The 25,247-nt window shown below is 34.5% G+C and overlaps 1 protein-coding gene across 2 annotated transcripts in view; it reads left to right on the forward strand.

The window, feature by feature from the left end:
- LOC101924626 (cadherin-7) overlaps positions 1-18,816 on the forward strand; it is an 83,731-nt gene extending 64,915 nt beyond the window's left edge. The window contains exons 8-13 of one of the 2 annotated variants that reach the window (XM_055800591.1): positions 1,177-1,313; positions 3,281-3,402; positions 4,852-4,969; positions 7,032-7,283; positions 9,976-10,117; positions 15,167-15,247. In XM_055800591.1, the coding sequence (XP_055656566.1) occupies positions 1,177-1,313; positions 3,281-3,402; positions 4,852-4,969; positions 7,032-7,283; positions 9,976-10,076 (730 nt within the window). In that variant the 3' untranslated portion in view covers positions 10,077-10,117; positions 15,167-15,247. Of the gene's footprint in view, positions 1-1,176; positions 1,314-3,280; positions 3,403-4,851; positions 4,970-7,031; positions 7,284-9,975; positions 10,118-15,166 lie in introns of both variants that reach the window. The other variant, XM_055800590.1, reaches the window with a different exon arrangement.
- Positions 18,817-25,247: the final 6,431 nt, after the last annotated feature.

Below are 25,247 nucleotides of genomic sequence, written 5' to 3' on the forward strand. Positions count from 1 at the left end.
GAAAACCGCTGTTACTGTTGCTCTTACAAGTCCTTACCCTGTCCTCTCTCTCGCTGTGACATAATACAGTAAACCAATTCTAATTACGTAACAAGCCTCTGCTCTAAGATTTTGCAGCTAAGAGGGACAGATAAAACCACAAAGTAGAAGTTGGTATATTGCAACACAGAGCAAACAAATAGTATCATAAGATCATTACATCTGGGAAGTCCCATTTTTTAACTATTTTCCATAATCCTTTCCTTCCACATTGTTCAAATGATTTGGTTAATCTTACATCAATATAATCTATTATCAGTGTGACATAATTGTAATGATCACACTTGGTCTGATCTGGACATTTTAATTCATCCTGAGTGTAAGGAAATGCTCTGGAGTACATACTTGATCTAAATGAGAGTGCAAGAATCTGACTCAATATTAAATCAAATGTCAAGAACATTCCAGCTGTAAATCGAAATCTGCCTAATCAACCTTCCCTTTCTTCTGCAAAGGTTATAAGCAAAACACCCACAGGCATTTTGACCTTTTCCCTTATGCTATTTTCTGTTTGCTAAGGAGCTCATTTCCACTTCCTAAAACAAATTTGGAGGTAAAAGGTATGTTAAGCCAAACAGTTAAGGGCATGAGCCTGTGTTTGTCTAATGACAGTAAAGCACCAGCACCTGACAGGGATGACATGCAATCCCTTGCCCTGCTCTGCATCATCTCTTTCTACTTCCCTGCCCCTTCAGCTCTGAGTGACAGGGGTTCTTCTGGTGATAGGAAACCCTGTGCTCAGACTGCCAGCCCCCATCACAGCAGCGCCTGCCTGGTACAGCCATGTAGCAAACTTGCAACTCACCTTCTCCTTAGCTGGGGTTCAGGGGGATGTTGTTCCATGAAAAAAGGAAAGCTTGCCTCACAGCAGAGAGGAAGAAAGGAGAGGGGAATAACTATAACCTCACTGAAGAGGACACTGTGGGAACAGAGCCTGCCACTGTCAGCACAGGCTGCTGTGTAACTCTTGCCTTCACATAGAGCTTTGCATCTCTCAGCACCCCAGAGAAACTGGACAAAACAAAGCTCAAAATGGGGAAACAATGGAAACTCTTTCTCTCTATTAAGAAATCAATGAAACCTTTTTACAAGTGGTAATTGAACATAAATCAAAGTTTTCTTTCATCCTTCACCTAGGTACTCGATAGATCGAAACACAGACTTGGAGAGGTATTTCAATATTGATGCCAACAGTGGAGTCATTACAACTGCCAAGTCTTTGGACAGGGAAACTAATGCTGTTCATAATATCACAGTTTTGGCTATGGAGAGTCGTAAGTAACAATTTAAAAATCTTATTGGCTGTTTATGTCTAAAACTTCAGGCTTGTTGTGATCAGCTGCATTGAAAGAAATTATGGGAGTTTCAAACCATGGCTGACAAAAATAACTTCTTACTCAATGTAAAATAAACTTACATGATAAAAATTAAGAAATACAACAGATTAAGTATTTGCTGTTTCCTTTGTCTCACACCTTGTGTAGTCTTTTGAATTCTGAAAAGATATGCAAAGGAAGATGAACTATGCCAAGTCAGCAGTCTCAGACCAAGTATCATTAGAGGAAAAGTGATACGGAGCGTAGAGAAGATCAGTTAGCTCATCTTGTTGATGACACTCAGGGTTGATTGCTGTTGGTAAACCACAGCATTCCTAAAAGGCGGGAAGGAAAGGGAATGTGAATGCTTGCCTGGTTTCACTTTCCTGACTCTAAGATAAGACTGTAGAGGATATTTTGTATTTGGTATCTTTCTGGCATAAGATGAAAAATGTTGGAAGAATCAAACCCTTCAAGTACATACAACAACAATTCTGTTAATGCAAGTTTAAATGTAAACTTGTTCAGCTCTGAATATATTCTGTGGAAAGCTATATATTTTTTGCCATTATATTTGAAGAATTTATTTCTTCAAATTTCATGCTTGTTACTGCTCTGCTGGGCTGTGATAATAAAAGATATCAATTCTCTGACCTGCTATTTTAAAAATCCTCATTTCTTGCTTTCAATGAGGTTAATTTAATGTTTAACCTTAAAGCTAACATCTATCATTTAATGTCTGTGTGAATTTATCTTGTATTCTCAGGAGTAGAATTTTCGTCTAGGAGGCCAGCATGGAAACTTTCCTGGGTAGTAACAAAGCTGACAAGGTAGCCAAGGGGCATACTTGACACAAGTGAGAGTCTAAGAGCACAAGTAATACCTTACAATGCTACAATGCTTTAATTTATGTTCATGGCCTGCTTGCTTTTCAATAAGCTTAGGTTAGAAGAGGAAAAAGTTGGTGTCAAAATTGTTTACTCCTCTGGTATTTCAGATGTGCAAGAAAACCAAAAGCAAACCAAAACACTTTATGATTTACATTTGGATGCATTGATTTAAATATTTATATTATTTACTAAAATGTGGCTGAAATTCTTGATAGAGAGATACATATTTGAAGTTTTATACAGTTTTTCCTTCTGCCCTGCCCTATTCCTAATGTCACTACTTTTGGTAAAAAAAAAAATAAATTACACAATCTCTTTTCTGTGCTCCAAAACAGGTGTATTCTAGCAAAATAAGCATAGCACAAAGTGATGTCCTTTGTGCTTAGTCCAAAAATACCTACTGTTTAAGATTAGATAATTGGACCCTGAACAGATTCATATTTTAGTTAGGGATGTACATCAGTTTAAGGATGTGATTCATATTTAAGGTGTTCAACATGTTAATGACAGTCTTGAAATACTTAGTTGTGTGTGCACTTTAAATAATTTTGGATTTGCTTGGGAATACAGCTTTCTCTTCTTTCTGTTATACATAGATGATGGAAATATATTTTAAACTTCTTAATAGTCTGATCAATCTGAATTGCAACAAAAATGTATTTAACCCATAATAACTGTGCTGTTCCTGACATGAATGGTGCTATTCTGGCTAGTTATACCCCTTGGCAATGGTTTTATATCATCCTGCTCTTATCCTTCCATATGATGTGGTTCAATGCTGTGATTAGTGAGTCAGATTTTTGGTTTATCCCTGAGAGTAAAATCTTAGTTTAACTGAAGCGGCTGGAAAACATAAACATTGTTTCCACTAGGCCCAGAAGATCAAGACAAGAGCTTTCTTTGTCCTTCTAGGAGGGACTGTAGTTCATTTGACATGCATATGCAAAAGTAGAATGCAAATTAAAAACATATTGGCCCAAAGAATAACTTGCAAGGAGCTCTTCTTGACTGTTTTTTTGGCTCCTTTTCCTATAGCGAACCCTGCACAGACTGGGAGAGGCTATGTAGCTATCACTATACTTGACATCAACGATAATGCCCCTGAGTTTGCCATGGAGTATGAGACAACTGTCTGTGAAAATGCTCAACCTGGTCAGGTATGGCTTCATTTATTTTTTAATGTTTATTTTTATCAGATAGGCAGCTATTTCTTATGAAAGCCTGCCAGCTTTAAGATAAAATAGAATTGGCTTATGGCAGTAAAATTGATGCTTTGATGTAGAGGACAAGCAAATAGTAATCAAACCCTAACATCTTCACCATACATCTGAAGAGAAAGACTGAGGTGTAAAAATTACTAGTTGAAGGTACTGTTAAAATCTCTGGCTTTCTTACTGATATAACAGACACATTTTGCTAAACTCACCTAACTCTGAATAACATTAAGAATATGTACTTCCTCCTAATTTTGCTGGGAAGTGGGAAGTCATAACATGGAGGTTATTCTGGGACTGAAGGCCTACCGTTCCTAAAATGAGTACACACTTTTATTTCCCTTAGCGTGGGCTAAGCCATAAGTCCCTAGCCATAAGTCCACAATTTCACAAGGGACATGTATTCCTAGCGTATTCCCCAGTGTTTTTAACTCCCCAAATGTCTTCCAAGTAGTCCTAGAGTCAACTAAGATTATCTGGTGTTATTTATCCTTGGTGTCTCTCATATTTGAACTTATCCTCTCTACATTGTAATATCTCAAAAATATGTATTTTTTCTCATGCTCTCTTCTGTCTCCCAGAAAACTACTAGACGTTTCATTCACATAGATACCACATGTTCCATGGGAGACATTGCACTTTTGTGCCTTCTCCCAGAATATTATCCTTCCTGTGGCAGAGTTGTTTATTGCACATTTCAGAACCATACCATAATTTAAATCCTTAACAGAAAACACTATTATCATTAGCTTGAGTTCATGAGAAACACAGAATATACATGCTCTTATTGGAGTAGCTGTTTGTTTTCCTTGTGATCATCAGAACTGTTAGCTCTGAGTATTTGTTCTTCATGGATTTTAAGCAATGCTGACACTGGTTTTAGAGGTAGATTTTCAGAGAATTTTAGAAAATAAAGTTGGAAAAACAATGATAATAAAAAATAAATCCTAGCAAATATTAATACACTCATGACTTGGCTTTTTATTTTTCATTATGTTAAAAAAGAAGAATTAAAATGCCCAAAAGCATAATTGTTTCCTTGCAAAGGTTTACTACATTGATTGCAGTCACTGTTAACTATCTAAAGGGCCATACTGAAGATACACTTCTTCCACTATTACGGAGTTTATGCTCCTAACTGTGGTGAATGACAGGACTTGCAGATCGTTGCTTTTGGCCAATAAAGTTGATACAGGGAAAGTAAAGAGTTGAGTCACATTTGTTTTTAATAATGTCTGTATGTGCTTAGGAGATTAGAAAACCAAAACATAGTATGGGCAGGACTCAATCGAGTGTTGATACTTTGGTAAGTAATAGAGGGTTTATACAATGCACATATAATTGTGCTTCTTACCATTCTAATCAACGAAATCACAATATACCTCAAAACAGGTGATCCAGAAAATCAGTGCAATTGATAAAGATGACCCACCAAATGGCCATCGGTTCTCCTTCAGTTTAACAGCAGAGGCAGCAAATAACCACAATTTTACACTGCAAGACAACAAAGGTAAGAACATAAGTTTGGATTAATATTCACCACTAACACCTTTCTTTTTGAATATATCATGCTGATTATGACCTACATAAATGTCTATTCTGGTAAGGACATAAATAAAATTACAATCAGCCTACAAAATAATTTTATCTGTCGATTATTGGTCAAAGGAATCAAACTGTTTAAATCTTTTAAAACCTTGAGCCAAACAGAGAAGCTTCCAATCTTTCTTTGGTTTTTTTGTTCTTTTTTTTTTTTTTCTCTGCCCAGAAGTCACTCGTCTCACATTTTTATTTGTATTTATAGGTTTTTATCTAAATTAGATTGTACCTTGGTTCAGTGACTGAAAAATGTCCAAGAATACCTGTTCTATTAATATAACTCAGGACATGAAAAACAAGTGCACAGTAAATCGAAAGGACTTTTTTTTTTTTTTTTTTTTTAATTAAGAAAAACACAGCTTTTCAGTAAGTGTACCGTCCATTGAAGAATGCTTTTATTAATGGGAAGTGCCTACAATATTTGCACAGACTTCTTATGACTATTTCCCCAAAGACTTATGCAAAGACTCCCATTGGCATCACATTTCTATTAGTCAAAGTATCTGAGAACATGCTTGTAATTAGTGTTCTTATTAGTTGTACTGCATAGTAAGGCAGCTGGGCATGTATCAGTCAGTTTAGTTATTAGCTGGAGCAAACAGAACTAAATAGACACAATGTTACTCTTGCATTGCTTTTTTATGGATCAGCACTAAACCAGCGCTGCAAAGTCATCCTTATTAATAAAACAAGAAAGACAGACATATAGTGGACTAAAGGACACTGTTTGTACTGACAGACTTTGAACAACATTCACCAAGTATAACATATGACCTAATAAAGTTCTCTCACACAGCTATTCACTGCCTTACCCTGCATGTACTTACTGGTGTGCTTAATTTTCTTCATATGAGCAGCTTGCAGTCTGAATCTAAAGATAATAATAATAATGATCAAAATAATAAAAATGCATTAGAATAAAACTCTGTTCAGAAATCTGACATTGTTACAAGTACTGTAAATTATTTAATGAGAAGACAGGCCCTCTTCCAGATAACTTAAAGTTTAGGAAAAGTAATAATAGACTTTTGCAATGCCATTAAAATAAAAGGAGTTATAAGATACAGGCAGCCGCAGTTGCCTCCTTCAATGTTTAATTTTATGCATATCCGTATGATGCTATATGAAGTGTTTGCATATTTTGCCAGATAGGCCATAATAGATGACACAATAAGATAACTTCACAGGACTATCAATATATCTGTCTATTAATAGATAGATAAATAGATGGATAAGTAGATAGATAGACTGAACAACCAACATTTTCTATACGTTCTAGGTGTCAACCTGTATTGAACACCGTGAGTTTCTGCACATATTTTCTGGAACACATGGACTTTCTATTCACTCAACTCAGAGCAGCATCAAACCACACATTTTAGACTGATTATATTAGTCATCTTCACTCTCAGATGAGGCTGAAAAGAAGTGCATGTCTTTGTTACATGTGCAATTACTGTATTTGTACAGCAACCTGTCTGGCTTTTCTTTTTGCATTAAAAAATATTTCACTCGTGTTCAAAACTTATTTTCCTATTAATATGTTCATCCCTTCCATTAATATGATACCTATATCTCTAGATAACTGAAATAGATACTTGGAAATTAGACCTGAAACAGGTATATAGATACTTAATCTGATCACTGAAGGGCAATTTCTTTTCTTTTTTTGTAGTGATCTCATCTTCAACTATCTATCAAGAGTGTGAAACTGTGAACATAACTAAAACCAAATAGACCTCCAATTTTGAAATATCCTTTCATGAAAAATAGGAATCTTTTTGTTTAGTTGGTTATCATTTCTCAGCTGATCCTATCTTTGCAGCTTCAAAAATATATGACCACAAAAGATAAACCTGTTGAAATAACATAAATGTGTTTATAAAGTCTTTTAAGTGAAAGACTGTATTATAGGGCTTGTGTTTGAGAAAGGTAATTATTTTATATTTCCATCTTTTTTTTCCTTTTTCTAGATAACACTGCAACAGTATTAACCAGAAGAAATGGGTTCCGAAGACAGGAACAGTCTGTTTTCTACTTGCCAATATTCATTGTGGACAGTGGATCACCTTCACTTAGTAGCACTAATACTCTCACCATCAGAGTCTGTGACTGTGATGCAGATGGTATTGCTCAGACATGCAATGCAGAAGCTTATATCTTACCTGCAGGACTTAGCACTGGAGCCCTGATAGCAATATTGGCTTGTGTCTTGACACTTCTAGGTATGTCTTCTTCCTGTTACCTTTATTTTCCATTCAATATATACTAGTAAAAGAAAGGGCAGGGGGGCGGTGTGTGTGATAGTGTGCTTTGTGGAAGTATTTGGTTTAGCATACTCACCATATAACCAGTATCAGCGTGTGATTTTTTTTCAGAGATATAACTATTTCTGAATATTTATTGATTTGCATAAAAAAAAGACATTAAAAAAATGCAACAGATTTAGCTTATTGGTAGTAAACATATTTAATTGAAATCTATAGAATGATCTTTTGTTACTTCTGCAACTGGTAGTGCAGCTGGATTTTATGTTGTGCAGTGAAACTGCAACTAGATAAAAGACAGTGGAAAACAGTGGAATAGTGTCAACATGTTAGTTTGGTTAGCATTTCTCATCTCATGCCTAGTCCTTGAACAAAATGACTACATGGGAGTAGTGAAGGCCTAAATCAAGGAGTAAAGATAAAGGATGCAGGTGAGCAAAAGTGCAGTTTTGCTTATTGTCAGAAAGCTCACGTTAACAAGGGTACAGATTCAGCACAGAAGAATTTTCTTGGGTATTGTTATCAATGGAGAGATTTTTTGATTCCCTGCCTGTATGTATCAGTCTAAGGGAAAGGAGAAGACTGTAGTCTCCTCAGGTCGGTATAATCCCAGTAATAATTTATATGTCACTGTTAGATATCTAAGTAATTTGAATAGGTCTAATCAAGAGACTTTTGTCCACACTTCTATTCATGGCTGTATTTCAACAATGTATATATATCTCTTCTTATTGACTTTGATTCACCTTGCCGTAAACCATTAGAAGGAAATGTCCCTTCTGCTAAAAACATTTCCAAAGGACTCAAAAAAGGAAATGCCCTTACATTATTGTTATGGAGTAAGAAAAATCACTACCTCTGCAATGAACCTAGCTGATTTACTCAGTAGCTATGTATGGGAGGTGCCATTTCCAGAGTTTTCCATCTTTGTGACAAAACCCCCTAACACCATAATATTGTTTAAACTCACTCAACACATGGTTAGGCCAAAGTTTAAGGAGAAATAGATGCGAATCATTGCCAAAAGTTTTAATTAACATTTTCTAAATATCATTGATCTAGTAGCATTTCTAGGCCATTTATACAAACAAATGAACTTTAGTGGGACATAAACCTAATGACAGAGCTCAAAAGGATATGCAAAAGATTCTCGCATATGAACTGGCATTGGCATCAATGGAAAAACACCTATTTAAAACTTTGGTCCAATGTACTTAGACAAGAAAAGTTCTGTAACTGTAGCAATTCACTTCATCCCAAATTGAAATGTCATGATTACTGTTATATATAAAAAGAAAGTTTCTGGAGGTTACATAAGGAGCTACCATAGACAGAACACAGCCTGGACTGGGAATGAGCTTTTCTTAAATAGGTTGCATATGTTTTAAAAGAGAGCATTGGTTGGAGACACAGCATATTACAAGGCAATAACATTCTTTAATCACTACACTAGGGTTCAAATACAACCAATAAATCATAGATTTGTAGAATCATAGAATCATTTAGGTTGGAAAAGACCTTTAAGATCAAGTCCAACCCTTAACCAAGCACTGCCAAGTCTACCATTAAACCATGTCCCTAAGCACCACATCTACATATTTTTTGAATGCTTCCAGGGATGGTGATTCTACCATGTCCCTGGGCAGCCTGTTCTAATGTTTGACCACCCTTTCAGTGAAGAATTTTTTCCTAATATCCAATCTAAACCTGCCCTGGCACAACTGGAGACTGTTTCCTCTTGTCCTGTCACTAGTTACTTGGGGAAAGAAACCTGCCCCCACCTGCCTACAACCTCATTTCAGGTAGCTGTAGAGAGCAATAAGGTCCCCCTTGAGTCTCCTCTTCTCCAGACTAAACAACCCCATTTCCCTCACCTGCTTCTCATAAGACTTGTGCTCCAGACACTTCACCAGCTTCTTTGCCCTTCTCTGGACATGCTCCAGCACCTCAATGTTTTTCTTGTAGTGAGGTGCCCAAACTGTATTTGAGGTGCAGCCTCACCAGTGCCAAGTACGGGGGGACAATCACTTCCCTTGTTCTGCTGGCCAGCCTGAGTAATAGCTGGGCATTCACCTTTCTAATCTTCTCCCTGCATAACCTAACAACATCCTTATAGTCCTCCTCAGGTGCCTGCCCCTTCATTCAAAGGTGGTAATCTCTCATTCAAGAACTCTCCTTTATTCCGATCATTTTTAGAAGGTACAGAGCATGTATTTGGCAAAGAATTAAAGATAAAATCTCTGAATATATTTTTTGAATGATGAGCTATGCACTGAAGAGGAATCTTGTGTATAACCACCTTATAATTGATTTTATTTGTCAAAGAATTGGACTTCCAAACTAAGCCATCTGAATGCATCACCATTGTTTTTCTAAATAGACATTTGTATGTGCTGTCATCATTTCAAATCAAAACTGTTCCTTTTGGGTACAGTTCAAAGCTGCAGGCACAGTTTAGGCTGTGTTTATATGTTAATCCTGGCTTTGAGTCCTGCATTTTGGTACTGTATCTTGCTGCTCTTTTGTTCCCAGTCAGGTGCCAGTCTTCACAAGGAAGAGGTGCCTAAACACCACTGCTGCCCTGTAAAACACCACTCAAGTGTTGTTGCTTATTTGGTCCCAAAGGCTTTCTTCTCTTATTTGTTCCTAGAAAACATCTTCTGGGATCAGCTGAATGGTAGTCCTGCCAGGAATTTACTTTCTCCTTTCCCCCTTTTTCTTTTCACATTTGTTCCTGAGAAAAAATCCTGAAGATCCATGAGTACAGCATAAAAAATAAGCTTCAGCTGATGGTGAGTGGTTCCAGGGCTGGGACCAAGGGATGCACCTGTTTGTGTGAGTTTATCAATGAAAAGAGGACACAGGCTACTGGATCAATTTTTTTTTTTTTTCTGACTCAAGGTTAACACATAGTGTAAATCTGGTCACATTCATCAATGCCATTTCAATGTGAGTGGCAGTTGTAAAGCAGAAGAGGCATACGATTTGAATAAATGTCATGGATACACGTGTTCTGGCACTAGTATATTGACTTGTCAACAAGCTCTTACATTCTTCAGTTTAGTACTTTGATATTTGTTCTTGCCCCATACATCTCTTGATCTAATAAATAGCCATTTGTCTTGACCAAGATCAGATTGTATCACTGGGATTTCTTAGTGATTTTTACTTAAGCAACCACTCAGTTTTAGATAAGTTTTCACTGATACTGAGTATGTTAGTACATGGTACTAATTCTTTATAATTGGCTATAACATGGGGTAGACTATTCTTTCACACTAAAATAATCCTTAAATTTAAAACATTTTACCAAAATCTTTTTCCCTTCTCATATTGACTGATGGAGATTAAATTCTAAATTTTATTCCACAAGAAAATTCCAGTACTTTCTTAATTACTCAAAACAATTTTATAATTATAAAAAAAACCAAACAAACCCACAGACCTCAAAATAGTGCTGCAATTTATTCCCTAAAAAACATATGAAAAACTACTTTATATTCATTTTAGACTGTACGTAATTTTAGAGAAGGAAATAGAAATTTTTAAACTCTTCTGAAAATTACATGGTAATTTTGTTCAAGGTAATTGGTTTTCCAGTTAGCATCTTCCAGACACAATAATTGCTTTTGTAACAAGTCTTTAGCACAAAATGTGTACATAAAATCACACACAAAAAGAATGTTCACCTGTAGATAACCCAATTGTATTTGAGGGTTTAAGGATCTTTGTATTGAAACAACAGAAAGCTAGGTTGACAAAGTGCTTTTTCATTATTTTATCTTCCATACTTCTGAATATAAACTATTAATACCACTCACTTTCTTAGAAACACTAAAGAAAGCCTCCTATTAGTGTGGTACTAGAGTTTACAAGTTAATTATACATTGAATAAACTTCAAAATTCAGATTTAAATTATTATTTTTTCAGTTGAAAGATGAGGAATTTGTTATCAGATACCACAATAACTATGAGAACCCAATTAAAACAGCACACATAATTGTATGATTTTTAAACAAGAAGAAAGAGTCCTATTCATAAGGATTTTGTTCTCTAAATAGGTAAAATATATACAGAATGTGATTATGCAGTATACGTATGTTCGTTTTGGTCAAGTGATAAATTTATAACTGTTTTAATGTGGGGGTATCTAAATAAAGTCTTTTAAAAGGTGGTTGAGTATGCAATGCAGAAGCTGTTTTCTGAAAGTTACAGAGCCTATTAGGGTCACGCAGTATGGGCATTTAAAGGTTGCAGTCACTTTGCAAATATCAGTCCAAACTGATTAAACAACAGTTATATATACGGCTTTTTAACTGGGAACTAAATGCAGGTTGCCTGAGGCTTGGACTCGGTAATCCCCAAATCTCATCTGACTGTACTGGCAACTACAAGGTATAACTTGGTAACAAGGTGTAATAGGTTATTAGTGTGCTGCTTAGATGGCTGAGGATCTCCAGTCTTCAGCTTTATGAATTATGACACACCTAAGGTATAAACCAATGCGTGAATTTGCTTGCAGCTGATGTGGCTTGTTGCTATAGTAAATGCCAGGCTTAAGGGTGTAGCATATACATGGCATGATAATGCTTGTGATTTAGCTCTGTCCCTTACTGTCTAGTTCTGCATGTAGGCTCCTTCAGGTTGTCTCAGGGCTTTTATAGCTTCCTTACAATTGTGTTGCAGTTGCCTTGAGTACAAAATGAAAGATTAATACTACAAGAGAGAAATATGCTCAGGTGAACTGAGCCTGACTTTTTACCAGACCATACCAAAATAGAAATATCATAATAATTCCATAAAGCACACTGCTAAATGGCAAAGCAAAAATCTGCTCTTGTATTCAAAGGTGTTTTTTTAAAGACTGTTTTAGGTGAGCTGAAACTATTGATATTACCATTACATCTATACTGACACAAGGATAAAACTATGTATTACCACAGCTAATATAAATACAAACGACATCTTCTCTTGGCTAGTGTACCTGTTAAACAAAGCCAACATTTCTAACAATTCAGGTAAATTACAACAAAAAGGTTAGTTTAGATCTATTTTTATTAGTTCTGGTTATTTAGTCTTTATAATTAGTTACTTCCAATATAAATTGGTTTATTTATTTGTTAAATCACATATGAAATTATTATTGCCATTTAATCTCTTTAGCATGAATTCAGTCCATTTAATCTCTTTAGCATGAATTCAGTGTACCACTATGGAGCCAAACTAGTGTCCTCGATGTGCAATATATATGTCTCTAAAGCTTTTCCATTGTATTACTTCTTCTCTAAAAAGCATAAAATTAGGTTTTCTAGATGTTCAACCAGTCACTGATTTCTGACATAATGTTTGATTTTGTGATAAATGTAGGGAAAAAACCTGCCATCAGTGAATGAGAGGTGGAAAAGCTTTAAAATCTTGATTTAGGTATGAGTGAAATTGTTTTGGGGCTTGTATTCATCTCTGCAGTTCCTGCAATGCAGCTAAAGGTTTGTTATTTAGAGGTTATTTTTTTTTGTTCATGGCTGTTGGAAAAGCTAGAAATTAATAATCTCATAAAGCCAGCTAAATGCTAAAATATTTAACCTTTAGAAAGACTCCATATTTTTCTTGGCTTCAAGCAAGTGTGAGATGTACAAGGAACACTGTATAAAACATTCATTCTATCTTGGTTTTTATTGTACCTTTAGGCGGACCTGCCTACTAAGATTCATATTTTTCACTTATTACCAGGTACTTAATTTTCAAAATTAAGTATGTTAAGAGGGACAGTGATATGAAAATGCATTTGCACTTGAGTAAAGGAAATTATTAGTGGCTAGCTTACAGTACACTAAAAATTGTGGCAGTAAATTTAAAAAAAAATAATTGAAAAGTTATGTCAATAGCAATCTTGGCTTCAATGTATATTTGTACTGTCAGCAAGATAATTTGTCTTTCACTTGAAAATATCTTTTATAAGTGAAAACATTGAGTTGAGTGCAATTGTCTCTATGATGACAATTTTATGTTCTCTGGTGTACAATTTACTGCTCAATTTGTATTATAAAAATATCAGAATGTTTTGAAATTTCTCAGAAGCCACTTTAAAGGTCAAAATCTTGTATTGTCAAACTGCTTGTGTAAATGTTGTTCACAGTAAAATGCCCCATACTAGTGGCTTCTGAATTCAATACATAAAGCATGTATCAGGGAGACACCAGGGACAAAAAAGTGAGAGAGTGATGCTGATGCTGCAGTAATATAGAGTCACAAGGCATCTGTTAGTAGATGGATCATTAGATGTGTGCCGGGTTGCTACTGAAAAAAAGTGGAAAAAATATTGACTGATATATTTGTCAAAATGTTTAAAAAAATTTTGAAGTTGTTCCAGTTTTATTTTTATACATGCATGGCTTCAAAGAAAAAATGGCAGAAAGTCCACCTTTAAAGTCATTTTCTGCTTTAGCCAATTTCAAATAGTACCATAATGTCTGTAGATGAATGATACAGTTTTCTGCATGTACAGTCTCTGAATGACTGGATTGTTCTGAACAAGAGATCCCAATATTAAATCATGCATCATGATGACGATTGATACTGCTTTTAAAAATTCCTCCATGAAAAGAAGGGTTTTCAAGAATGGTAGTTCTGCCTCATACAATTTATGGAGGCCACTTCTGAGATGATATAAGGAAGCTCAAGCTTAATTTTATCTGTATCAGCTTTTGCTTTTCCAGATGTTTCTATATTTAGTTGGCATATCAAAGTACTGTAAGTAAAGATTGTAAACCTTAGACATTTTCATTCACATAATCACATATTCTTATGATTAAAAATAAACATAAAATCAGAAGAGATTAAGGTGGAATGACACTTTTCAACCTACTGTTATTTTTAGTCATAGCAATGCCTGCTATTTTCTAGGAGTATCATTAACTCAGCAAATGTTATCCAGATGCTACAATATAGTATTAATCATTTTCTAGGAGGATGATTCACGCTCCATCATGTCCCACAGATGGATGCAATGTTCATATTACTGGCTCCGTATTTTGTTTGTCAGCAATGATGTTTCTCTACCAAAAGTGTATTTGAACAAGAGAAGCCTTAAGTTAGTTTCTCCCAGTTCCTTTGCCTGTCACTGCAGTTTAGTATTAGCTTTCAAGCTGAAAGAAACTTTAAAGATCAAAATTTTAAAAATAATTACATTTCTAGCACTGGGTGATCCAATAAACTCTAGCCCTAGCAGTTCTCATTAGATATAATTCATAAACTTTAAATACAGTACTTTACACTTTATAGGAAAGTGAGGTCTTATAGAGAGGTACTTTTAATCCATGAACTAAGACAGTCTTATTTTACACATTGCTTAACAATTCAGTGTCCTACAATCTATGATGTTTTAAATTTTTTTCTTTTTCAGCAGAGATTGGCCATATACTTTAATTCAGTCACTTCCCAAACCATGGTTGTTAAATTCTATTCAGTTACTTTATGAATGTGCTTTTATCACTTGGGCAATTAAGAGTTCAGGAAAAGGTCTTTTTCTTTATTTCATGTCTATGAGATTGTCATAGTCACACTGAACCAATCCTAAAATTTATGTTTAGTGGACAGCATAGGATATAGAACTAGAGATGAAGATGTTAATCCAGAATGGTTTTGGAAATAGATTCTTTAATGTCTAACAAGCATATGATTTAAAAGCTGTTTCAGAACCTGCTAGGTTTCAAATCTAAGTGTTTAAATTGCCTGCTGTTTCCTTGGGTCTTTGCCATATAAATTAATGAGTATTTCCACCACTAGGAAAAATATGAGGAAACTTTAGCATTGCTAAAACTCCAGTCTTTCTGTGTTCTAGTTCTTGTCTTGCTGATTGTCACCATGAGGCGAAGGAAAAAAGAGCCCCTCATTTTTGATGAAGAGAGAGATATCAGAGAGAACATTGTCAGGTATGATGATGAGGGGGGTGGAGAAGAAGACACTGAGGCTTTTGACATGGCTGCCTTGAGAAACCTCAACATCATCCGAGACACCAAGACCAGAAGGGATGTAACACCTGAGATTCAGTTCTTGAGCAGACCAACTTTTAAAAGCATCCCAGATAATGTCATTTTTAGGGAATTTATCTGGGAAAGACTAAAAGAAGCTGATGTGGACCCCTGCGCGCCACCCTATGACTCCCTGCAGACATATGCATTTGAGGGGAATGGCTCGGTGGCAGAGTCACTCAGTTCTTTAGATTCGATCAGCTCAAACTCTGATCAGAACTACGATTACCTCAGTGATTGGGGTCCTCGTTTTAAAAGGCTTGCGGATATGTATGGGACTGGACCAGACTGCTTATACTCATAGCCTTGGAACCTTTCTCGAAAATGCACTGAAGAATACTAAAACAGAAAACTCAACCTTACAGACTGAAGAAAGTTGTAAATATTTCTCCATTTTTAACCTTTTAGGTTTTTTTGCCTTGGTGGAGCATATCGTCATTAGACATGTCCTAGGGACTGCACTGACCACACAGAATATGAGCATTAGGTGGCATTTTTGATAAAAGAAAATGCTCACCCAGATTCAAATAGATAGCAACTCTCAAATACCTGCAGAGGCAACTCAACTTTCAAGAGTATGTTATGCACTGTGACCTCAATGAGCCAATGATACTCTGTAGATGCCTTTGCAGTATTGCTATACCTAGAACAGAGTCTCTGGTATGAGAGAAGTGTAAGAAGAAACAAATTTACAAATAAAATATAGCATTCAATACAACATTACAATATATAGTATTTACAGATGAAAGAGCCTTTTAACAAATTTTCTTTACTGTGTTGCATGCAGCTTGCTAAGCCAAAAGCAGGGCAGATATGAAAACAGACAGAAGCCCAGCAGATCATTTTTTTGCTTCTCCCTGTTTGTTCTCAGAGCTTTTTAATTAGAAGCCTCTGTAATTTTCTGGGTAGGTTTATGAAAGAAATTGCTGTTTGTACTAAAAACTTCCACAATGTTTGTCATCAACTTAACAAAGTAGTTTGCAAACCACATGAAATAAGAAATATGGAGGGGTACTCTTGTGGTTGAAAAGTTTTGTGATGCCCATGTAGGTATAGAAAAGATGTTGCTATCTATTTGCTATTTTTTATTATCTCTTCTGATTTGTACAGGAGAATTTATCCTTTTTTATTATTTGACATAAAGTGTTATATTTATTTTGGAGCTCCAATCTCCACTAAATTCAGATCCATTTTACTGCCTCATGGTATTAGTCTTGTCAGAACATGCTGATTTTTCTCCAGTCTCAGATAAACGTAGGAAATGAAGCATGGAAATGGAGAAATTACAGTAAAGCAATCTCACCTGCCATTCATCTCAAAAAGGAGAGCAGCTCCAAGGACATGCAGTTGCTCTTCTGAGCCATTACAGAGTCTGAGACATTTAAAGAAAATATTTGTACATTGAATTTTTGGAAAGAAGACTACAGAGGTAGCTGGGAGTGTCTTTAATGCAAGATTTAATTTTCAAGGTTAAACATGCTATATGCTTCAAAGACTGTAAACACCTTATTTTTCCTCCTTCCCCTTGTCTTTTGCTGCTGGTGAATCACAGTAAAAGACTCTTTTTCAATTTCTTTCTTATGTTAAGCAATGTAATGCTGTTAACTCCAGAAATCATCTTTAGATACTGCTGCACATAAATATTTTTCCCCAAAGGTGTTAACTCACTACACATAATTTCTATACTGGTTCAGGAGTGCCAAAACAGAAGGACAACTGCTGTTGGTTAAAATACTGTGTGATTTTGAAGTAGGATTTCTTAGAATAAGACAACTTTTTTATGATTCTGACAATATTTATACTTCATCTTTCATGATTTATTACTAAATAATACAACATATATTCAAGTTAAATAGTGTTTTAAGTATTATTTCAGTTTGTTTTGTTTCAGATAATCTGTAGATGAGTTCCTAAGTTAGATTCTGCTCCTACAAGCTTTTTTTCCCTTGTACCTAATTTGAAATGACTTGACTTGCCTGCAATTATTGAGCAGCATACAGACTTGTTTGCAGGACTGTGTTTGTGAATAGAAGGTATGCCATAAAGGATGATGCTCACTCTAAAAGTGCTTCTTTCTGAAAGAAGGATCCTTGTACTAAAATCCTAATGTATGGGTGACACCAGGCTGGGAGGTGGGAAATTATCTTTAAGGCTTTGTAACCTTTGCAGCCCAGCATTATGAATTAATTATGTGAAAGTGGCCTTCAGCTCCATCAGAGAAAACAAAATAATATTATTCATCTGCAACAGATTTGAGTTACAATTTAGTAGACAATCATTGTTTCATTCAGTAGATTTGCTTCTAGTTGTATTAAATATATATATATATAGGTATATATATATATCTATCTGACAGATTTTTGTAATAGAACTGGAAGATATTGCCCATGACTTTTAGTCATACATGTAAGATTTTCAATAAAAAAATTAAAAAAAAAAGAAAAAAAGAAAATGAACCATGTGTATGCAGTTTCATGAGATTGAGATATGCTGTAGGAGTTAAGCAGGTATTAAATCAGCAAGGTGCTGAGAGAACAGCTTTTTATTAATCTCTTGTTTGCGGGAAGATAATTTATGCATCTGGATTAAGATGTCAAAAATACTGATTTTAGCACATAACATTTAAAGGAGATTTAAATGTGGTTTAGAGTAAACAACACAATTCCCTTGTTTTTTCACCTTCTATATCTGTAAAAAACCAAAAAGTTCCCCTGTTATGAAACTATGTTAGGGTTTGGGGGGTTTTTTGGTGTGTTTTCTATGGAAATAAATATGTTTTACTCTAATGCCATAAAAAAATCTTGCATATATATGTTTTGTGTTGCCCAGTTCTAAAATAATAGATTAAATTTGTTGTTACATTATATATGCTTACCTACTGATTATATTATTGCAGTAAGAATGAAAGGTGGAAATCCCTTGTGTTTGATGACATGTTACTATAGTATATACATATGGTATTCATAAGATATGTACTAGCATAATATACATAGTATATAATGCTTTCCATAAGTCACCATGATTGTAGGCTTTCACAACTTGTAATCTGATTCATAGTCTTTCTTTGAGTTATTTATATCTTAGTTAATTATATTGCATTATCTGATGTCATAAAGTATATTCTACTGACTAAAACCAGTGTAAAATATAAGAGATATACTCTCTGTCCTGGAAAGTTTGTGAAATTATTTGAGCAAATGAATTAGAAAGGCCTTTTAAAAAGACTTCCCATTTTATTTTTTTATTTAACTGTCTGAAGAGCTCAAGTATCTAACTAAAGATCACAATTACTCTTTAAATAGTATGTCAAACATTGCAACTACTCCCATCTTATAATGAAATATCAACACCTCTTTCCTTCCATGATATGGCAACTGAACAGGCTTATTTTAAATTGAGATCCCCCCGCCTTCCCCCTGCACTGTAAGGCAATATAGGATCAAACAAGATGAGGCTTCAGAGTTTTAGCCCCTTTAGTAATCTATATATTTTGAATATATTTATTTATATATGTATAAAATACATATATATTGAAAAATGTATGTTTTTAAGAATGTTGCTAAAAAATAAATATAAAGTTTACCCATTTGAAGAAGATTTATGGCAAGATTCCTTACTCTGCCTTGACCAGTGCAAAGTCTACTGAACTCAGCAGAGTTAAACTGTGGACATGCTGACTTATATTTTTTATTCAAAGGAATAGACTTAATGTACTTACTCTACTAAATTATATACTCACTAAGAGGTAGCACAGGCCTGCCTAAGCCTACTAGTTCTGATGGCTGGGTTAATTCAATCACTGCAGAACTCATTACATTTGAGGATACCAACCAAAACCTCTCCTTTTCCATAAGAATTAAGGGTGTGTGTGCTTCCTTTTTATTTGTTGTTTTCATTGCTGTTTTGAAAAGGGAGGCAGATTCATAGGGATTTTCCTTTACCCTACTTACTCTTCAGGTGCTGGAATGCATCAACAGCAAAATATTTCCTGTCTTATTTTCTTTTTAGAGATTTTGGATGAAAGCATGTTATGAAATATAAAATGGCAGCATCTTATTTTTATGGACAAGTACTCTTGTATGATATAAAGAAAAGTAATAGTTTGTCCTTCTGAAAATGAAATAAATATACCATAAAGCTTAAAATTACATTGACTTTTAAGATCATTAAATAGTTGAAAGGCTAACACAATTACTTATACCAAATCTATTATTAAATTCTTGGTTGCAGCCTGTCATGTGGCTGCTTGTATTTTTCTATATGTAGAAATTTTCTCTACTTTAGAATCTATGTATACCAATACTTATCTGAGACAGCATTGTATTTAACTCATTAGTGATATTTAGATGGGGTCAAGTATATTTTTATTGGTCTGTGACACTAAGAGTGAGTTGCAAAAGATAGAAATTTCTTTTTATTTATTTGACAGAAAAAGGAATGTCTACAAGATAATCAGAGGTCTACAAGTTGCAGTCTTAACTATGGCATCACTATGTTTCCTAGATATATATCTACTTTTCCAGATATATCCTAACATATATTCAAACCCCAGCACTGTTTCTCCCACACCAAGAATTCTTTCTCTGCTCAGTATCAATGTAGTTAAAAATGTGTTATATTGTTTACTGAAAAGTTTTTTAGGGATATGTACCTATACTTAGGTTCTTTGAACTAGGAGAATCACAGCACACAACAGGAATAATTTATTTCCTAGACAAAGAGAATGAAAAAGAAAATTCCACATATTAATTCTATACTTGCTTTGTGATTATCATTTATTATTTCTCACAAAAGAGAAAAAAATGTCTTTCAATGTGATACGTAATATCTGTGAAAACATACCATACAATGGCAGACAGAAATATATTGGTTGAAAAAAACCCTTGATTTACCTAAGCGTTACATGACCCAAGATTGTCATGGAATCATTACGTATAATCAAACATAATGAAAGCAGAAAACAGCCTAGGAATTTCTTGGAAGTCAGAAGAAAATCTGATTTGAAGTCACAGTGGTATATATCATATACATGCTTATTCTCTTATCTCATATGTGAACATTTCCTAAAATTATATGTATATTTAAACATTCCACCCACACACCATTTATTTTAAAACACTTTATTTAACCAGAAAGTATCAGAAAAACTTAACCCTACTTTCAAAAACTTTGCCTATCCCTATTAATATCTGAAGTGGAAAAAGATAGTTTAAACTTAGACAAAACTTTTAAAACTGCCTCCACAATAAAATCAAATAATTTTCATATTTGACCCAAAATGCTTTAGAAGCTGTTAGAACTGTTGCACAAACTACTATTTCTACAATGTTTTAAAGCTTTAGGCTTTTTTATAATAAAATAGTACCATATTGGAATTCATATTCCTAGAAATGGCATAAAGTTTAATGGAGTTTAACATCTGGTTGATTAACTAAGGTCATAAACCTGTTATTCATCATAGCAGCAAGCTGAACTAGAAAAAAGTCAAGGATTGTATTTTTTTCTTCTACTCCCAGCATCTCTGCTAAGGTCAGAATTTCTTTTCATTGTACATCAGAGCAAAATCCTGTTGAGTCAAGTTAGACACAGTAGGGAATTAGATCTTTGTCTCCTCCTCACAAAGGCTAAAAGGCTATTTACTAGGTCATTTGATTCAATCATTCCTGTCTGATGATGTCTTGACTCCTAGGTCATGTTACCTGGAACCTGTGAAGTTGTTGGGTGGGTTTTTTGGTTGTTGGTTTTGGTTTTTGTTGTTGTGTTTTTTGTTTTTTTTTTTTGTGTGTGTGTGTGTGTGTTTCGGTTTTTGTTTGTTTTTTTGGTTGGTTTTGTTGTTGTTGTTTTTGTTAAAACTGGTGTTCTTGGTGAAAAGTTTACATTTGAATGAGTTGACTTTTTTCTTTGGATGTTTAAGTTTTCTTTTTCTTTGGTCAAAATCATATCAGCCAGGTATGTCCTGACTTTTCCTCAGTTTTGACTTCAAACTCACCTTTTTCTTTTCTGTTAATAGCACAAAAGAAAGTCCTGAGATGTTCCTTCTCTTTGATATCAAGAAGCTATGGAGAAAAAGCAAAACATAGCATCAACAGACTGCAGTGAAACTAATCTGTCACTTTCTCTAAACACAAGCTCACAAACACTATGGTTAGGCTGCCATTAACCATTCAAATCATTACATGGGTCTAATCTCATGGCTTCAAAATACACTGTCATTTTCTGGTGCTACAATTAGCAATTGCTACACATTTACCAAAATAAAATTTTAGAACTGTCAAGATTTGTTACCTGTAGATCAGTTTCATCTTTGTAATTTATATCATGGTCTTGATGCACAGAAAAAGAAGGATACGTTACAAAAGTAAAACATTACAAGAACAGAATGCCCATATGTGCACTAACTTTTAATGCAGTGTTTTATTTTTTTTATTTGTTTATTTATTTAATTTAAATTGCTTTGCCTTAGTACTCTCTAATACATTGATAGCTTTTCCTCTCATTGAGACTAACTACTCATAAGTTAGGGTAAGTGTGATATCCAGCCAGACATTCAAGCCACATTATACCATTCAAGTCTGATAAGAATGGTCAGTCTGAATTTTAATGTCCTTATATTTCCTTAATGATCAAAACATCTTTTATTATTATCACACTGTTGAAATTACATGTAGAAAAAAGTATTTACTGATGCACTTAAAAAATGCTGGGTGAAATCCTGATCATGTTGAAGTACTTGGCAGATGTCCCTATGGCTTTCAAGACATGTCAAGATTTCTACATTGTTAGGGAAACCAATAAATGACCACTTAGAACATCAAGACAAGAAGTTGTTGCTTTGAGCTGGATATGCTTTCTTTTTACACAACCTCTTCTACAAACAGTACCCTTGCTCACAAAGATCTTTTGTGTGCACATGCTAAATACAGACAGTGTTAGAAAAAGTTTACACCATGAAGTACTGATAGTGAAATACTGGCTGGAGAAAAAACCAAACCAAACCAAACCAAACCCCTTTCTCCCTAAAATTAAGAACATACAGAATTTCTGATCTATAAAAATCAAATTATTATACTTTTCCTCAGAGTGAGTGACCGTCTGTAGCTTTACTGACTTCCATGACTGTAGATGCAATCCAAATGAATCATAGTCTTGTTTTGGAATCAGTTCTCTCACTGTTCCTTGATATTTTATTAACATAGAAAAGGGCTCAAGTAAAAAAAAAAAGACATAGATATTAAAAGTACCAAGCTTTTCCTGGTGTTTTTATTGCTACATACATGACCTAATGATGTGAAAAATAACATTTTAAGAGATGCTACTGGAATACAATTTTCTCTGAGCTAATAATATTTCAATCCTGTGGAACAATATCTTCCAGCAGCCTACAGTACTTGCCCTGGTCTCATCTCCTTATTCAAATATAAATAAAGAACCATTAAGGAGAGACATTAAATATCTAAGTGATAAGCTTGATAAGAAATTTGATATTCCTCAAAATATTGTTTTCCTAGTGTATGTGTGAGGAACACATGAATGGAGCTCTCATAAGACATACAACCTGTTGATACAGTTACTGTTTCTGGATGGATGTATTTCTTTTCCCCTTCAGTTTCTAGTAAAGTTTGACTGTAACACATAGAAAACAACCACAGCAATGAAAAAGTGCAGTATATTTGCTTCCAAGGACAATGTGAAGATTCAAGCACTGTAAAAAATAATTTCTTTAAAACAGGTTAGTGAAAAGATGAACATTTTGTCTCCCCCTTTCTCTTCTCTCCATCCTCTGTCCCCTCAAAGATAGTATGGGACACTAAAGCTTTTCCTCCTCTGTAATTTTGCTTTTTGGGGTACACATTTAGGATCTTTTATAGTAATATGTAGAAAGTGAATGGAGACCAAGACAGTGTCAAAGTCAAAGCTTGAGAATTAGGAAAAAGATCTAATAGTTTCCTACTCTTTTTGCATGACCTTGACAAACTAGCTTTGGGGTAGAATTATATGTCTTTCAGAGTAAGTTATTATATGATAACAAAATAATATGAAAACCTGATACTTAGTAACAGTTTATCATGAGAAATAGATTTATATATTATATATGACATAGGTTTTTACTAGACTTAACACAGGTCAATATATTTCATTTGGACTCAAAGATTAATGCAGACCATCTTGGCTTATGCACAAAGCACTTTCATGAAGAGATTTTAATTCAAATAGCTACTGTGGAATGCATGGTTATTTCAACATTCAAAACCCACATTCCTCGGAAACAAACAGAGGTAACCAACAATCCAGACTTCTTGTCCTTCTGGAAACAGGTAGATATAACAGAGAAGACAGGAAGGGGAAGCTTTTAGAATTTAAACCCTGTGGTGAATATGTATGTAAATCAAGCTTACTACAATGGAAAGCAAGACAAGAACATCTTTCAATAGCATGCATTCTACTCAGTTTCATTTAGACAATTATTGTCATCTCTGTTAAGAGTTGTCTTACTTTAGTTTGGCCTTTGTGTACTACAAAAAACACTAAGTCAGGAACTGAAAAGATTTCTGTTGTCTTCTGGTAAATTTGCATTCATGAAGAGGTAAAGCAAATGCATACCAAAGCTGTGGCTGACTGGCAGTCTGGAGTCTGTTCTCACAGTATAGTTAAGACATGATAAGCAGACACCATGCTGAATGATAATGTCTTGCTGTCTCATTCTTCATCCTTTCCTGTATACATCCACTGCTCATCTTTATCTATAGTTGCTATTTCCTAGAGGAAAGTTTTGTAGTTTTGAATGCTCTCTATGGTGCTTCATACAATTGGTCACAGATGATGATTAGGCCTTCTAAACAAAATAGCAATACTACTGTTACTCTTACTACTACTGCTAATGATGCTGCTGAAAAGAGACTCTGTTGGCCTTGGAATCAGAATATCAAGTTATCTACCCATATTTGTCAGTGATCTGCTTTGTGACTGATTCATCTGTCTTTGTCATCTTTTTATATAAAGGCCTGCAGAGGAACAGACTGTTTTCAGTTTTGGAGGATGAAAAAAGTATGGTAACATCTACGTAATAAGTGTTTGTTTGTTTGTTTTCTTTTCTAAAATGAAATGACGTATACTCGTAGGTAGAATTCAGTCCTGGCATAAGTCTGGAGTAAACCATTCCTGACCCAATGACAGCAACAATGCAATTTCAGTGTTGTATATGGGACGGCAAGGGAGCATCAAGAGACAATGAGCACTCCTGAAAATAATTTGGCATCAGGAAGGCATATGAATGCAATATGATATCATACCAGAGGTTTTCTACAACCAGTATTGTAGAAAAAAGGAAAAGGTTGCCAATATTTTCATTTCATATATCTTGTGTTCCATACAGTTTCAGACAAAGAAAGAGATTGAATTAATTTGCTTATTTATTCTATCTTTGAAGTAAGTGTTCTCTCAAATCTACAATGAAACAGTGGCCTATAAACATATTGGAGGGCTAATATACTTTGTTCTGAGGTAAAAGAAAGCTTCATATCATTCTGTTGAGCATACAAGTAGGTAAAGACAAGTACTTAATGTTTTAATACAGAACAAGCCATATTGCAAGTAAGCAGGAAAGGTTTTGAGAATGTATATTCTCCTCAGTGAATTTACTTTGACAGCTGAAGCTTATTAAAATCCCTTCTTAAAGTAAAATATATATCTTTGTAAACCTTATGGTTTAACTAATATGAGATTAATAAATATAATCTTTATTGATATAGAAGCTCCATCTGAGGAAGGAAAATTAATTCATCCTTCTTGCCATTCAATCATAAAAAGCCTCAATGGTTTTGTAAATTTAAAAAAATGTCCTCCCTTTGGAAATAAGAAATTAAAGGCCCCCTCACTAGTAAGATGTATTGG

The sequence above is a fragment of the Falco peregrinus genome, chromosome 3, assembly GCF_023634155.1.
Source record: "Falco peregrinus isolate bFalPer1 chromosome 3, bFalPer1.pri, whole genome shotgun sequence".
NCBI classification, from domain to species: domain Eukaryota; kingdom Metazoa; phylum Chordata; class Aves; order Falconiformes; family Falconidae; genus Falco; species Falco peregrinus.